Source organism: Echiichthys vipera (genome assembly GCF_963691815.1).
Source record: "Echiichthys vipera genome assembly, chromosome: 4".
Lineage (NCBI taxonomy): Eukaryota > Metazoa > Chordata > Actinopteri > Perciformes > Trachinidae > Echiichthys > Echiichthys vipera.
In genome coordinates this window covers 1,709,973-1,724,838 of record NC_139829.1, presented here as the reverse complement: position 1 = coordinate 1,724,838, position 14,866 = coordinate 1,709,973, and the positions used below count along the sequence as shown (strand labels likewise).

The following is a 14,866-nucleotide window of genomic DNA, read 5'->3' as shown; positions in this document are numbered from 1 at the left end:
AAAGACGCACAGATGGACAGAGAGAGACAGACAGACACACTTCCAGAGATGCAAGCAACCAAAGCGTAACAGTAACTATAATAATATCTATAGTAATGTGCATATGACTTATATGTTATGGCAGTTAATACAGCAGAAAAGTGGAAACAAGCACAGCTAAGGAGATTTAGGCCTAATAACTAATAATAATGTGGTATGGAATGAATAACAAGCTGAGCTGGTTCATGTGCGTGAACAGTCTTTCTTTAAATGAACCCCCAATACTCAGCTGCATGGCAGATTTCTTTTTATTATCATTACTAAAGAAAGTGTGACTTGTTGGTTCTGTAAATCATAAATCAGTCATAGTGTGGTCTAGACCTACTCTTTATGTCAACTTTCTTGAGAAACTTGTTATGATTTAGCACTTTAAATAAAATTGGATTTTCCATCCACATATGCTTTAGCCCCAACAAAGTCGGCTTTGATTCTATTCTTGAAGCGAAGCTTGTCCTTTTGTAGTTCAGCGTTGTTCTTTGCCTTTCTCCAGATTTCTCTCACAGCACAGTAGTAGAATGATGATCCCTCAAGTTTTGTTGCCGTCACATGTTCCCAGCTGTGCTTCACAGCTCCGGTGCCACCTTCTGACAGATCTCAGACACTTTCTGTTTGCACGGAGGCACCATCTTCGTTTTTGTATCGTTCTCCCTCTGCAGTGAATCAATTTCCACCTGCTGTTTACCGTTTTCAGATGAGTTGTTACTGATCATGTGCCAATTCATCAGCTGTCATTTATCGCTTTCAGGATTGTCATCTGTAGGTCATACAGCGAAGGCTCTGGTTCCCCACTGTTTCTTGGCAGCCGGACCGTTGCTAGGAGTGCTAGGAAGAGACCAGAGATCCACTTTGGTCTAATGTGCAGAAACTTTGTTCATCTCAGCATAACTATGCTCACCAATATTGTTTTGCGCTGTATTCGGAGTTACCTTGTTGCGTTTGTTATCTCGTTTTCCATGGCCACTCATTTTTTCCTTGAATAGCTTTGTAGGAAGCAGTTGCTAGCTTGGAAACCTCACCGAGCTAGGTTACTTGTAGTTGTTTTTAGATGTTTAGATGTCAGTCAACATTGACTTCAAAGTATAATGTTTCTTAAGAGTCTGATTTACCAGTATAATGTAATGTGGCTTCTGTTATTGAGTAGATTTGCAATCGGAGTCCAAATATTAAGAGACGTTTTAAAGAGTGTATCAGTGCCGCCAACTTCTTCTCCTTCTGGCCAAGCATACAGCCAACCCAGAGAGGCTCCTCCCCCTCGTCAAAGGCAGACCACACTGGATAGTTTTAATACATTGTGGTAGTATTAATAAGTAATGTTACATTCAGGCCCTGCGATAGACTGGCTTCCTGTCCCCACCTCATGCCCAATGTCAGCTGGGACAACTCCAGCCCCCTGCGACCCCCACGAGGGACAAGTGGTTGAAGATGATGGATGGATGGTATATTCAGATCTACGGCTAAAGGGTCATACATACATTTTGTTTCCTCCGTTTTCTCTTGAAAACAAGATAATTAATTTGAGATCTGGAGAAAACAAAAAGATAGTGTAGTCTATTAAATCATTGCAGCAAACTTCAGTGTATCAACGTCAAAGAAGCAGGAGAATATGGATCACCATCACATCTGTCTTCAATCAAGGCCTGACAGGCTGAAACAGCTTTATGCCTTTCTATTACAGATAATGTTCACATTAGTGTACATCATCGAAGAAGACGGTTATCACGTTTCATCCAATTTCTATCAAATTAATTATCCCATTATCTCGGGAAAACAAAGGAACATTATCTTGTCTCGAGAAAACGGAGGAAAATGATTGTTATCACAGGAAAATGGAGGAAATAAAATGTATGTAATGTATGACCCTTTAGGGCTTCTGTACAGATAAATATGCCCTTTCAACAGCTTTTTGGAGTGTGCAGTACCTTTGAGGTTATTCTGGACAGTATTTGTTATTGTTGCAATAATAATAAACATACATTTGCATGAAGCAGCATATTTGTCCACTCCCATGTTGAGTATTAAAATGTTAAAACATATCCCCTTATGGTACATTTAGAACAGAGTAAAAAAAAAAGATTGATTTGCGATTGTGTGTTAACTATGGACAATCATGCAATTAATCACAATGAAATATTTTAATTGATCGACGGCCCTTTTATAATATATATATATATATATATATATATATATATATATATATATATATATATATATAAAAATGATAATATTTTGAATCCAACATTGTTTTTTTCCAGACCAGATGATTAAAGAAGCTAAGTAATGAGCCATCTTGCTTTCTTCCCATCTCTGGTAGGAGCGCACATGCGTAGAACAGATCATGTCGTGTTGTAAAGTAAATTCAATTCTGCACGAGTGGGCCTTTGAACTGATAGTGCAGCTGGTATGGATCGTGTACCGACAGCACGCTGCAGTTTCAAGCTGTCTTCACAATGCCAGGAATGACATTCAGAGTTTTTATTTTCTTTCTTCTTTATTTATTTTTTTTGGTCTAAAAGTAAAAAAAATCTGCATATAAAATATCCACAATGTATGTTTTTCAACTGTAAAATGTAAACTTTTTAAACATGGGAGAGTTTTAACCCAAATTCACAGAAAAAAAATACTAGACACTATCCCAGTGTCCTCAATTGTAGCTACAGCTATACCCCTAATGCTAAATTTAGCTCAGCAAATGCAATAGTTGGGATTTGAAAGTGGAAAATCTGGGTAATTGGATAAAGTCCTGCTTTGAAACTATACAACTGTTTAATTGTAACTATGTCACAAACAGAACTGTAGTACAAAACTGTATGAACAAAAAACATTTTTGACATGTAAAGTGATTTGTGATTTAACAGCAGGGGAAAAGTGCAGCAGCTCAGATTGAGTTTTCAGAGTAGGCAGTAGCTTTGACCCAACTCAGCACAATCTTTACCAGGAAGCTGCTTCCACTTTCAAACATTATGGATGAACTAGAATTGTCCAATATTTTGTGCTGATCTTCCAAAAACTTTGAAATATGACCATTTTGAGTCCATACCCATGAATATGAATATGAAGAGCCAATAAGTGCACACAGCCACTGAGTTTGGCTGAATCGAAAATGTCCATCCTCCTGACTTGGGGACTTGGAGAGCGCACAGACTTCAGTCGTATGTACTGTGAAGTGTTCACTGTAATCACATAAAGTCTGCGAGGGCAAATTACGGCTAAGTCTGTTTGATTGTGGGAACAATCGAGCAACAACGTATCATATGTATCACATGTATCATATAGCTTTGGAATTACACTTCACAGCTTTTAAAGGGTATGGCGCAATAATAAAATGCATTTTGATTTCTTCTTTAGACTATACGGCTACATATTTCTGTACCATGATGCGGAATGCATCCACAAAGTCTGCGATTGTGGTGAAGTCCAGACATTTGGATTCAGCAGCATTTCAGTCTCTGACGGTTAGCCTCTCGGCTTCAGGGGGCTCTTTGACTGTGAATACAGCAGGGGCAGCAGTGTAGTAAGTCATGGATGAAGAGATCACACTCCACACAGAACACACTGCAACATGATGGACAGGAGAATATCTAGAGAAACAGGGAGAGAGAAATAAATTAATGCAAGCTCGTACATGTGTTTTAAACTTGAGGATCTCTGCATGCAATTGCAATTTCTGTTAAATTTACAGTGTGATCTTTATACCAGGTATACCAGTAAAGCACGTACCAACAATACTTAGAAAGTAACTATTTGCAAAATACTGAACCCCATAGTTAATTGAAAATAGCACAAAGACAACATATCAAATGTTATAGCTGAGAAATGTCATTGTTTTTTCAAAATTATATCCTCATTCAAAATTTGATGGCAGCTACATGTTTGCCTTTTCTTTCTGAGTTTTTCCCAAACATCCAGATTATTGCTCAGTAGGATATATACCCTGTAAAAATAGAATGGGAACCCAGTAGTTAAAAAACAACTATATAATTAGGATCCCAAATTATTGCCCCTTTATTTCATAACTTCACATTAGGTGCTTTTGCATTAGGGTCGAAAACCCAGATGAGGCGGGTTTCCCTCACTGAAACGCCCCCAATTTGCATGTAAGTTTCTCGGCCGTTTGTTTACTCTGTGGGAGAACAGGGCCTCTTTTCTCCCCTGAGAGAAGCCCGGTTGCTGATTGGATGTAGCTCTCAGCGGGATGTGACGTGTGGTCGTACAGACGCCACAAAAACACAGCAAAGTAGAGTAGACACTTTCATTCAGTGGTGTAGAAGAACGCTAACCTGACTCTCGGCAGATGACTTTCGTTCCGCCTTGCCTCCGTCTTTACTGGATTCCCTCCATAGGAAAGTGATTTCAGGTGGTCGAGCCAATCAGGACCGCCGGGCAGGGTTTTATAGATGTGACGTAGCGGAGAAGCAACTGTTGTGATTCAGACAAGAATGGCGGCTCACATCGAGGAAGCAGGCGTCCACATAGATGCTGTCGTTTCATCCGTGTCGTCCAATCTAGAGAATCTTTCTTTTTCAAAAGAACACCAGAGAATGGCTCTGAAGGCTTTTGTTGGTGGGAACCATGTCGGCTGTTCTGTTTAGATTTTCTCTGCATCGCTCACATCAGCGTCACTGATTGGTTTCCATGTGAGTGGTTGAAGTATCACGTCAATAAAGATGACGGACAACTGGTTTATCCAATCATATGCAAGGGTTTTTGATAAGGCCGAGCCTCCTGAAATCACGTTGCTACGGAGCGATCAAAGATGGATGAGGAAAGCAAGGCGGGACGATCTGGCGAGAGTCTGGTTAGTAGAACGCAGAACAGAAAATGATCTGTGCACACGCATCTTTGCATGGGCTTGTTGTGCTGCAGCGGCCGGGTTGGATTGTGAGCTGTAGTCCTTTGCTGCGTTCTCATTCTCTCTCTCTCTGTCTCTCAACGGTGACCCAAACGCAATCAGAGTGATACGTCACTTCCGGAGTCTCCTAAATCCCTCATGGGCCTTTTTTTGTAATGGAAACACAGCGAGTGAACGGCCATTTGAGAGGGCGTGGCCTGAAACTTTCCGAGCGGCCACATTTTACCGTAATGGAAACATGCCTATTGGCATTGGTACGTACTGTACCGGTACACCATTAGACAACGAAGTAATTACAGTGTAGGTTGCGGGCTGTAATCTAGTGTTACTGGAAAATGTATGTTCTACCATGGGCGAAGGCCTCTACAGATTCAGACATACTCTTGTCTACTCACACTTTTGTCTTTAAGTTCCCCTTGACAAGCTCGACAGAACCTGAAACCAAATCACAACAGGTTTACATACACAGCGGCACAGTATATATGTTTGAGTGTTTGAGTGTGTGAGTGCTTCAGAGCCACCTGTCTTCTTGGAGTTCCTCCACAGAAGTCTCTAAAAAAGCTTGGAGGGGGAAGAGGTGGTGGAAGGATCTGGCAAGATGGGGCGCTGACACCAGGGTCAAACCTTGTAAAACACATGGTACTTTTAAAGCAGCATAAGGAACTGCAGTACTTTTTTGACCCACACAAAGAAAAAGACAAATACACACATTCCGAATTCTTCCATCACACATACCACAGACTTTACACTCCACGGGAAGCTCTGTGTACTTGGCGTGGCACTGTGGACAGAAGTATCCTCCCAGAGACAGGCCGGCACCACTGCTGCTGTCCAGGTGACTGTGAGACACACACCAGGAGTCCAAGCCCATTGCAAAAAAATGTACTTAAGTATACAGTGGCTGCTCACAGTCCCGGCCACAAGGTTTAAAATGGTCACAGGTTTTGACTTACGACATGCTGAATGAAGGCTTGGCATCATGGTCACTCAGAGTGGCAATGGTGTGCTGAGGAAACCCTGAACAAACAAGTTGGTGTGAGACAAATATTCAGTAGATGCTTTTATAGTCATAAGTAATCTCAACATTTTGATGATGAAGGGCAAGAATGAATGTACTGTATGGACACAAAAAATACATTTTATAGGTTCCTTCCTTGTCTAGTGGGAAAATGGGGAGGGACTGTTCTTAGTGGTCAAAATGCTTTGCCTTAAACCTTAATCTTTTCCACAATAATTTTTCAAATTCTAGCCAATTCAGTTAAACAGCTTGACACAGTTTAAAACGTTTCAAAAAACATCATTCACATAGGACACAATAGAATTAGTTTGGGACCATTTTCAGTGGTATAGCAATGCCTGAAATGTAGTTTTGCATGGTCCACTGAGGCTTGCTACAAAATTTGATGCCACTAGGTAGCAGGGTTATGCAAATACAGCATATCTTTGCAATAATTAGTCAGATTAAACTTGTACTTAGTAAGATGTAACTGCAGGTGAGCCAATTCTTTCAGAGCCTCCATCTTGTCACGTTTACTGTGTGTTGACTTTGAAACACATTCAACTCTACAGTCCGTCCTCTATCACACACACACGCACGCACGCACGCACGCACGCACGCACGCACGCACGCACGCACGCACGCACACGCACGCACGTACGTACGTAGCTTGGATCGTTTCTTTCTCCAACATCATCAAACTCTTCAACCCCATGAATACAATTTTTAACTCCTTCACAACCAGTAAATTGAAAAATAAAGTAAATTAAATCAATAAAATTGACACAATACACAATCAGCTCTTCCTCCACCCTCCCCAATCCTCAACCCAATCCCCCACTACTTCCCACCCACTCATTTACTTCTTTCAGTGCCATCTCAGGGTACGTCCACACGATTTAAAAATGACCTTTTTTTTCCACACAGCCTCGACTCAAGAAATATCTGAGTCCACATGAAACGTTTTCGGCGTTTTCAAATCTTCCCACTCCCGGACCCGGTTTCAAAAGATCCCGTTTTCAGGCTCCCATAACGCCGGCTGCTGTGGATGGTCAGCGAAAATAATACTAAAGTTGTGCGGTTACAGGAAAACGTGTCTCCGTGTGGACAGGCCCTCAGTTACTGACCTATCCTCTACAGCAACCAGCATCAGGTCCTGCAGTTTGGTGGCACTGTGTGCACAGCCCAACTTCAAGCTGATTCTGTATCAAAAATAATAATTTCCAAGAGAATGGAAATACATTTTTTTTGATTGTCTGAGGACACACTGTTGCTGGCCAACTGCCCTTACATGCAGTTACAAGGCTTATTCTCCCATTTAGCACTAAATACCTGTTTTAAAAAGGCTTCAGTGTTGTTTATTTATGGATGCAGAATGCCAGTTTGTGTGGCTAACCTTAAAGCCAGTTCATTAGTGCTTTTACATTTACTTGTAAAAACACTTGGTGTATGTTAATTTAGAAACAGGAGAGGAGCTGATTAACAAAGATGGTGAAAGATGGAAACAGCATCTGGATACTGACCCATGCGTATTAAAGAGCATTCAGATGAGGAGCTGGCTGGAGGAGGTTTGACATGCAGCATCAGTAGCTCTTTGAAGTGACTTTCGTCCAGGATAACACGGTACGAGCCGCCCGTCTCCCTGGTCAATACAGTACACACCCTGACCTCTGCTGACAGGCCGATTACAGACACCCGTACCTTCAGAGACTTCAGGGTCTGACAGGAGAAGACATGGTTATAAATTACATGTTTTTAATTCTTCTTGGAGCATGAGAGGGGGGCAAGGAAGTTTTACATTTATATTAAAAAAATGCCATAATGCAATAAATTAAATGCCAGATATCCACTTAGCTTAGCAGCTGCAATGCAAATCAACTAAGACTATGCATCCCTAGGTTAAAAGGTGTTACGTCACCTTAATAAGCTCCCAAATGTTGGCTGGGTCACATGTAGTAAGACTACTGAGGATTATCAGGATCTCCCGGCTTGTATGTCCAGGCATGTGCCTGCATACAAAAACAGACACCAGCTGAGTGACATTCAGTGACATCATAGAAACCCATCTAGAACATAAACACTGCCAAACCTACTTGAGGGTCTGTATTGCCAGGTTGAGAGAGTTGTATAAGGACGGCTCTCCTACACACACGGTGTCCACTGCTTTCTTCAGAGCAGCAGAGTGCTTCTTTGGATTGCCTGGTGGTGAATTAAAACAGCACATCGCAGTACATTAAAGGTGCACTGCACACTCACTGCACAATGAACAGTGTACATGCTTTAGACAGAATAATGTTCTTTGCTGTTTAAAAAGATGATGACACATGGTTTATCCGTGGCATCACTAGCAGGAATGTGACATTTTTTTCTGTTGTGAAATAACTTAGTACTGCTTTAAATGAGAAATCCTAACACTGAAAACATGCCCTTGTTTAAAAAACAAATCTATTCTTTACAGGAAGCTTAAGAAGAAACTCTTAAGTATTACACTAAACAGGGATGGAGGCTATTATGTGATCCTCACCTGACAGGTCGGTCAGCTTCTCAGCCCTCTTATTCTTTGTAGTGATAATGCCCAGCTGAGGACACATAACTCATGTCAGTGTGTCACATGTCTACCATTATACATGCCCCCCATTTGCACCACCCACACCACCTTGAAGGTCAAGTTAATTGTCTATACAGCGCCAGTACTCAACAGAAGTCATTTAAGGATACCTCTCCTACAGAACAGGTCTATATCATGTCTTTTTATCTTTTATCGTTTTTATGTTGGCTTCATGGGATGAAATCAACAGTGTTTAACCAATTCATCGACTTTATTTCTCTGCCCAGCGCAGTGAGTGAAGCCTGCAGTGACAGACAGACACACACAGACTGAGCTGATCAGTCAATGAAGATACTGTTAATATGTTTAAAACACACATACAGCCGTAAATGTGTTTATGAGATGAGTGAGTGATGGCTGTCACAACGCTTCAAAGCACACTATGTGGAGCAGTGACTGTATGAGCACTATGTTAAGACACATGCAGCACCACCACAGCTCTCTGCTAAAATCAACCCCACCTGTAGAGAAAATACTGATATTTAAAAATAGTGTTAATATAGCGTCTTGTTTTTGTTAACTCAATATAGTGTCTCGTCTCGTGAGCTGAGGGTTTCATCAAACCCCTAGTAGATACAGTTAATATGTTCAAAACACATATACAGCGAGAGAAGACGAGGGTGTGGGTTGATATAGTTAATAATGTATCTGTTCTGTGAGATGAGCAAGTGGCGGTCGTCACAACGGCGCACAATAATTCAGCTACTGCTTAGGTGATTTTGACAATATTGGCGTAGTTCTGGGGATGACCGAAGATGCTGAATTAATTTCTGACTTTTTTGAAATTCAAAATGGCCATTGAAACCAAAACTGGCCATTTCCATTTTGATGCATTTTTGTTCTAGAGGACGCTGAATAAATTGATGGAACAGATAACTGCATCTCAGTTAAAGGTTGTAGGATATTTATGAACACAATTATCCAAACGATGCAGAGAATATGCATTTTAATTTACAGAACAATCACACTCTGAGGTAACTCCCAATTAGATATTGGAGGTAACAAAGACAAGTACCGTACCAAACAAGAATAATAGGACTATGGCTAAATAATATCCTTGAGAAAGAGAAAATCTATTCAATTCAATTCAAAAAACTTTATTTGTCCCCGGGGGGGCAAATATGTTTCACAGATAGAACCAAACAGCAACAAAAAACTGTGGTTCATGGAGTGGCCATTGAGACTTGCCCACAAAGCGAGTCAGTCCCCATTGATTCCCATTTTAAAATGCCCAATTTAACAAAATGAATAACAGTCTAGTATAAATAACAACAGTTTTAGTCTCTATAGATAATTTCAGTTCATAATAAAACTAAATGATTTATAGATTTAATAAAACTCACCAGTTTAAATTATATCAAGGCTTAAAGTTATGGCATATGCAAGTTAGCATCCAGCTGTTTCTGAACCCTGGGGATCTATACTGTACATTTCTAACATAAAACTTTGAGGTACTTCCATTTATGGGTTCACATTGCCTACTAAACAGGGTCAGGAACCTTTCAATTCCTGAACCTGTATTTACAGCATGATGGTGCACTACTTGCATCTTTATATAAGAAAACCTTTTTTTCTTCTTTTTTCCCCAATTAACTCAACTTTACTTTAAATGTTCAATGTAAAACATGAATGTAACGCATGATTGTATAAACATACCTGACTGATGGGGTTTTGGTCAAAGAATTCATCAACAAATGTTTCCATCAGCTGCAAAGGAAAGGAGAAAGGAGATGGTGCTTTACAGCTAATCATACCACATAGCTGCTGTTGAACAGTGTGAAGTTACCTTTAGAGTAGAAGTGAGGCGGTTTGGTCTCAAGTCCTGGTCTTCCATGCTTCTTGAACAGTCAATCACAACATGGAGGTGACGCATCTAGAGCACAGGACATCTTTTAACATTTTGAAGTTTTGGTATTGACATATTCTAAACATATTTTCAATACCAAAATCTCTTCTGTGCACTGTGCTTCAAACAGACCAGTTTCATACTGAACAGCTGAAGGTGTGTTATTTGATTGTCATTCCAATCAGCAACCTCACCCTGAAATTTGATTGTTCTTGCCATATTCACAAGAAGAGACATAATAAGCTGACTTGTACGTTATATTAACAGTTATTTTGTAAAACGGGAGTTACAAACGCTCTATATTTCCATATTTTTGTCTGATGATGATAAAATGATCTCAGATATATTGAAACAATTATGTGAAACACAAAGTTGACAAAAGTGTAAGTGAAGCACAAGGTTCTGCACGAGAGAGGGAAGACTGATTCACTCACCATTCCAAGCCTCACTTGTCCATGGCTCTCTATCACCCTATGAGGTTAACAAAGCAGTATGTACACATTTGGTATAACAATACATATACAGCAACAAGGGGAAATTCTCAACAATATAGCAGTACATATATAGATCCTAGAAGGAAGACCATGAAAAGACAACACAATTCAAAAGTGCAATAGAGGCACCTCCGGTGGCAGCCACATGGTGTAGAAGCAACAAATTGCTTGTGCCTACTTTTCATTTTTGTTAACTCCTCTACTTCTTAATTCAACAACCGAAGTGTTACAAGGATCACTTTCCCCCATTTACCCACATCTAAAAATGGCTTAAAAAATTGGCAAATCTGGGGAAAATGACTTGCGGCCAGCATAACAATCGAGACAATCTCCGTGCTACTGGACCAACACCTTGAGTCACGAGCAGCTGACTTCAAGACTTCTTTTAGCTTGCTTGAAACCAAATTTGACCACAGTGGAGGATCACGACCAACACCTTGCTTCTCTTAAGCTTGCTTCGGATGACCTGAGCCAGCATGTTCGTGAACTTGAAAATGTCTGCTCCAGCCTCTGTGAAATCAACTCCAAGCTAATGACTAAAGTCGTCGACCTGGAAGGTAGGAGGAGGCGGCAAATCTTGTGCATGCCGGGGCGGGCGGAATCTGTCAAAGGTGGGCACCCTAAAGAGTTCTTCTCTGGTCTGCTGTGCGAGGTTTCCTGGGGGGGACCTCAGAGATCGATGGAGCCCACTGCTTTCTAGCAGCTACACCAGCCCCATGCCCAGTCATCCTTTGTTTGCACCACATGTGCACAACCGGGGAGTCTTTTTCCTGTGATTAATGCACTTAAATATATATTTATAACTGTTGTTTTTTTCATGAATACTTTTTCGGGGCTTTCGCAATGCGAATAAAAACATGAACCAATCAGGTTGTTAGTTTACTTATTAGGATTATAAAACCACAAGGGTCTGCTGCTGGACCTCATTCATCTATGGATCAGAGGGAAAACTATTTGACTTTAAACATCGACAAAGGCAACGCAGATAGCTTCACTTTTTCCATTCTGACCTTTCACAATAAAAGCTCTAGACACACACAATACACAACAGTTAACTGTTTACCAGAGGGACACTTAAATTCATTCAGAGTATTTCACTAAAAGGAAACTGAAATAAATATCTTACAGCAGCTCAGTTTGAGCTTCTCCTGCTTCAGCTTCCTGACTGTGCAGAAATGACAGGAGGAGACGCTTTTATTTTGTCTCCTGGACGGAGTCTCTGTAGTGAACCTCCGTAACTGCACTCAGCAGCAGAAACAGGACAGGACTCCCCCTGAGCTGCTGTGAATGTTCAAACCATTTGTATCGCACATTTGCACTGCTGCCGCTGTGAATAGTGCCGCTGTCATTCAGTCTTTATATCAAACATCAAAATGATGACAAAGTATTTGCTGTGCCTGAATGTCAACCACATTATACTTTTCTTCTCAAAGTGCAGGAGCGCTGCTCCGGTGCATTCCGGCAGGACTACGCCCCTGGTTCTCATGTATTCCATAGGTTACAACTGGCATTTTTATGTTTCTCTTGTAAAGCACGCTGTTGCTTAGAAAATGTCAATATAAATAAAGATCATTGTTCTCTTGTATTGTTATTCTTGTTCGTATTATTTTTTTGCTACCACTTGCATTTGTATTTTTAGAACAGCCCACTGAAGCCTAGGTATTTAACCATTCACAAGGTCGATGATGTCACTGGAAACCTTTGTGCTCCAAGTTCCAACGACCGGTATGAGTACACTCACATACAATGTGGTGGATGAAATATTTAATATGTATCATTCATTTGATATTTTTAGGTCCATTTGGGCCAATCTTTTAAATAAAGAAATAATAATAATAATGATAATAAAAAAAGATAAAAATCCTATTTCAAATGAAATAAAATTAACATTTACCCAAAATAACAGAAGTCAAGGATGCTTTTTAAAAAAAGATTTTCAAATTTTCATCTTTCCAACATTTTTTCGTCATTGACAAATCCCAGTTTGTAGATGGTGCTAAATGGGGTGGGGGCGTTTGAGATTGTATGGATGTGTTAAATTGTTGTTCATGCTACTTGGTCTTTGTGTGCATCTCACTCATTTGCTAAAAAGTCTATTAAAATGTGCTTGAGAAAAAAGTGCAGTAGTCTTAAGAATAACAACGACTAGTATGTTGTACCTTTTCCTCTTGGACTGGAACAGGATCTCTTCCACTGTGGCTTTAAGTGAGCCAGATTCATCCTCCTTCAGCACCTCCCTGCAGGAGGAAAAAAAATCCACATTGATGCAACGACAACACATATCACAAGTTGAAAACTCTCCACAGTCTAACAGTCTTACCATGTCCTTTCATAACCCCCTTCCCAGCGCTTGGCTCTCTCTGGTTCTTCATCCATTATGTATGCCAGCCAGAAATGCAACTCCTGCTAACAGCTAGGAAACAGGGAAAATGCAGCTTCACATTATTACACAAGTCTACTGCGCAGGGGGTCAAACTCCATTAATGGCACGGGAATTAGCTGTCAGTACACAGAACTCTGATTTAAAAAACATTTCATCTAAAGCATGTCGAAGATCATAGATCAGAAGAATCTAATGATCCCCAAAAGGCTGGTTTCCTACAAAGAAGGCAGTGAAGACTAAAAAAGAAATAAATTATTAATTGGCAAGTACACTCACTGGAATCTGGCGTTACTGGAGATGTTAGATCTATTGTTATCATAAACAATAGCTAACAGACTAGCATATTACCCTTTACTCCAGGGGTGGGGAGCCCTGCTCCTGGAGTGACACTGTCCTTTCTCTCTGCTCCAACACACCTGAGTCTAATGCTCTGGTTTTATCAAGCAGCTGAAGCCTGTCAGGGCTTTAATAACCGTTAGACTCAGGTGTGTTAGAGCAGGGAGAAACCTAAAACATGCTTTAATCCAACATGGGCGAGTACAAAACTCAACAGCCTCCTCTCAGCCTGGATTCTAACTAAACAAAACCGGTGTTGTGCCGTATTCAGCACCCCTGCTGTGAAATGCACCCCCTAGCATTATAGGTGATATTCTGGATCAGAAGGCTGTTGTTTCGACCTATAGGAGTAGCTTATATAGAGGAACACACTTTTGAACCTATGAATTGCAAGAAAAGCTGGGATTATATTTAGGAAACGCTAAGTCAAAAACATTCAACTTGCTCAAAAGATCCATTTAATTCATTTTGTAGTTATGGTTGCTGTGTATTTCCACAGAAAATACAAAAAGGTGTTGTTTTGTGTTCGCTATTATCCAAGTTTGTGATTTTAAACTCTTTAAAATAGTTTAAAGACTAAGAAAACAATGTTCTGACCGTTGTGGGTTACCTGTATATAAGCTACTCCTATAGGTGGAAACAACAGCCTTCTGATCCAGAATATCACCTATAATGCGAGGGGGTGCATTTCACGGCAGGAGTGCTGAATATGGCACAACACCGGTACAAACATCACATCTTTCCTGAGTGACTTCAAAGAACGTGTCCAGAGTCACTGCCCAGCACCACTCTTTGGCATCATCCTGGTCCAAACAGAGGACGTTATATTCTACAATAGTGTTAGAAACAATAGACCCGCTTTCTGACTATAACACAGTCATTTGCTGAGCTAACGGAATTTGACATTAACGGACACTTTGAATTCAGTGGGCTATTTAGCAAGGCGCATCATTGGAGGTTGTTTAACTAAAGCTAATTAAGGCTGCTAACATGAACCAAGTTATCGTATGTATGCTAGCGTAATTAGTTCAAAACAAACATTTCTACAGCATGGTTGTACCGTAAGACTCGGCAGCTCCTGTGGAGTACCCACCATAGATTGGACCCACCTGCAACAGAGTTTACTTCCGGAAACAAACGCGTTCAAAACAAAGCAGTGTTTGTCAGCGGATGGATACACCGACTTCAGATGCACACCACCCCCTACCGTACCGGAGGGTGTAGCACAGCACGCGATGGGGCTCTTCTCTTCTTGCAAGTATTGTGATTGTGAATGCTTCAGAGCATTCCCACTATGTAATCCTAAAATGTATT

The 14,866-nt window shown here is 40.7% G+C and overlaps 1 protein-coding gene across 1 annotated transcript; it reads right to left on the bottom strand.

Moving 5' to 3' along the window:
- Positions 1–2,691: 2,691 nt before the first annotated feature.
- Positions 2,692–14,665, bottom strand: gtf2h2 (general transcription factor IIH, polypeptide 2). Its single transcript, XM_083912574.1, has 15 exons — positions 14,613–14,665; positions 13,154–13,246; positions 12,993–13,070; positions 10,774–10,810; positions 10,280–10,366; positions 10,150–10,200; positions 8,410–8,464; positions 7,979–8,084; positions 7,804–7,894; positions 7,409–7,604; positions 5,842–5,905; positions 5,624–5,727; positions 5,410–5,512; positions 5,284–5,323; positions 2,692–3,617 (listed from the first exon to the last, which is right to left on the bottom strand). Exons 2-15 carry the CDS (start codon positions 13,207–13,209, stop codon positions 3,507–3,509), a joined length of 1,179 nt encoding a protein of 392 aa, XP_083768700.1. The 5' UTR covers positions 13,210–13,246; positions 14,613–14,665; the 3' UTR covers positions 2,692–3,506.
- Between the last annotated feature and the right edge of the window lie 201 nt (positions 14,666–14,866).

Bases quoted from the DNA above. Each gene is read 5' to 3' on its own strand.
- gtf2h2 (XM_083912574.1), bottom strand. From the start codon at position 13,209: ATGGATGAAGAACCAGAGAGAGCCAAGCGCTGGGAAGGGGGTTATGAA. The intron at 7,895-7,978 runs GTAGGTTTGGCA...TTTTGTATGCAG, and splicing joins CTGGCAATACAGACCCTCAA to GCACATGCCTGGACATACAA. The intron at 3,618-5,283 runs GTGAGTAGACAA...CTGTTTCTCTAG, and splicing joins GGGAACTTAAAGACAAAAGT to ATATTCTCCTGTCCATCATG.